The 528-nt window shown below is 42.2% G+C and overlaps 1 protein-coding gene across 1 annotated transcript in view; it reads left to right on the forward strand.

The window, feature by feature from the left end:
• The window catches only part of cdh11 (cadherin 11, type 2, OB-cadherin (osteoblast)), a 93,684-nt gene that overhangs the window by 87,054 nt on the left and 6,102 nt on the right, over positions 1–528 (forward strand). The window contains exons 12-13 of the mRNA XM_032540822.1: positions 46–167; positions 332–449. Coding sequence (XP_032396713.1) covers positions 46–167; positions 332–449 — 240 coding nt within the window. The remainder of the gene's footprint in view (positions 1–45; positions 168–331; positions 450–528) is intronic.

Below are 528 nucleotides of genomic sequence, written 5' to 3' on the forward strand. Positions count from 1 at the left end.
TGTGTGTGTGTGTGTGTGTGTGTGTGTGTGTGTGTGTGTGTGTAGGAGGCCACCACCAAGACACCAAAGTGCGTGTAAACATTAAAGTGAAAGACGTAAATGACAACGCCCCAGAGTTCGCCACCAACAACGAAGTCCTCATGTGTGAAACTGTTGCGCCCGGGAAGGTACGTGTGTCTGTGTGAGAGTGTGTGCGTTTGTGCATGCATGTTTAAGTGTAGAACTGCATGTATGTATGCACATAAATTGACGGATTATGGTAAACAAACATAAAATACCCACAAACTGTATTTTTCTTTCTGATTTGTGTTTCTGTGTGTGTGTGTCTAAGGTTATTGAAACAGTAAGTGCAGTGGACAAAGATGAGATGGCTCACAGACAACACTTCACATTCAGCCTGGCTCCAGAAGTCACCCACAACCACAACTTCTCCCTCAAAGACAACAGAGGTAGATCACCATTACAATATTATTTTCTTTTATTCTTTCAGTTTTTAGCCCTTTGTAGTTGCCAATCTTACAGTTTCTT

This window comes from Etheostoma spectabile, chromosome 17, assembly GCF_008692095.1.
Source record: "Etheostoma spectabile isolate EspeVRDwgs_2016 chromosome 17, UIUC_Espe_1.0, whole genome shotgun sequence".
In the NCBI taxonomy this organism is placed as follows: Eukaryota; Metazoa; Chordata; class Actinopteri; order Perciformes; family Percidae; genus Etheostoma; species Etheostoma spectabile.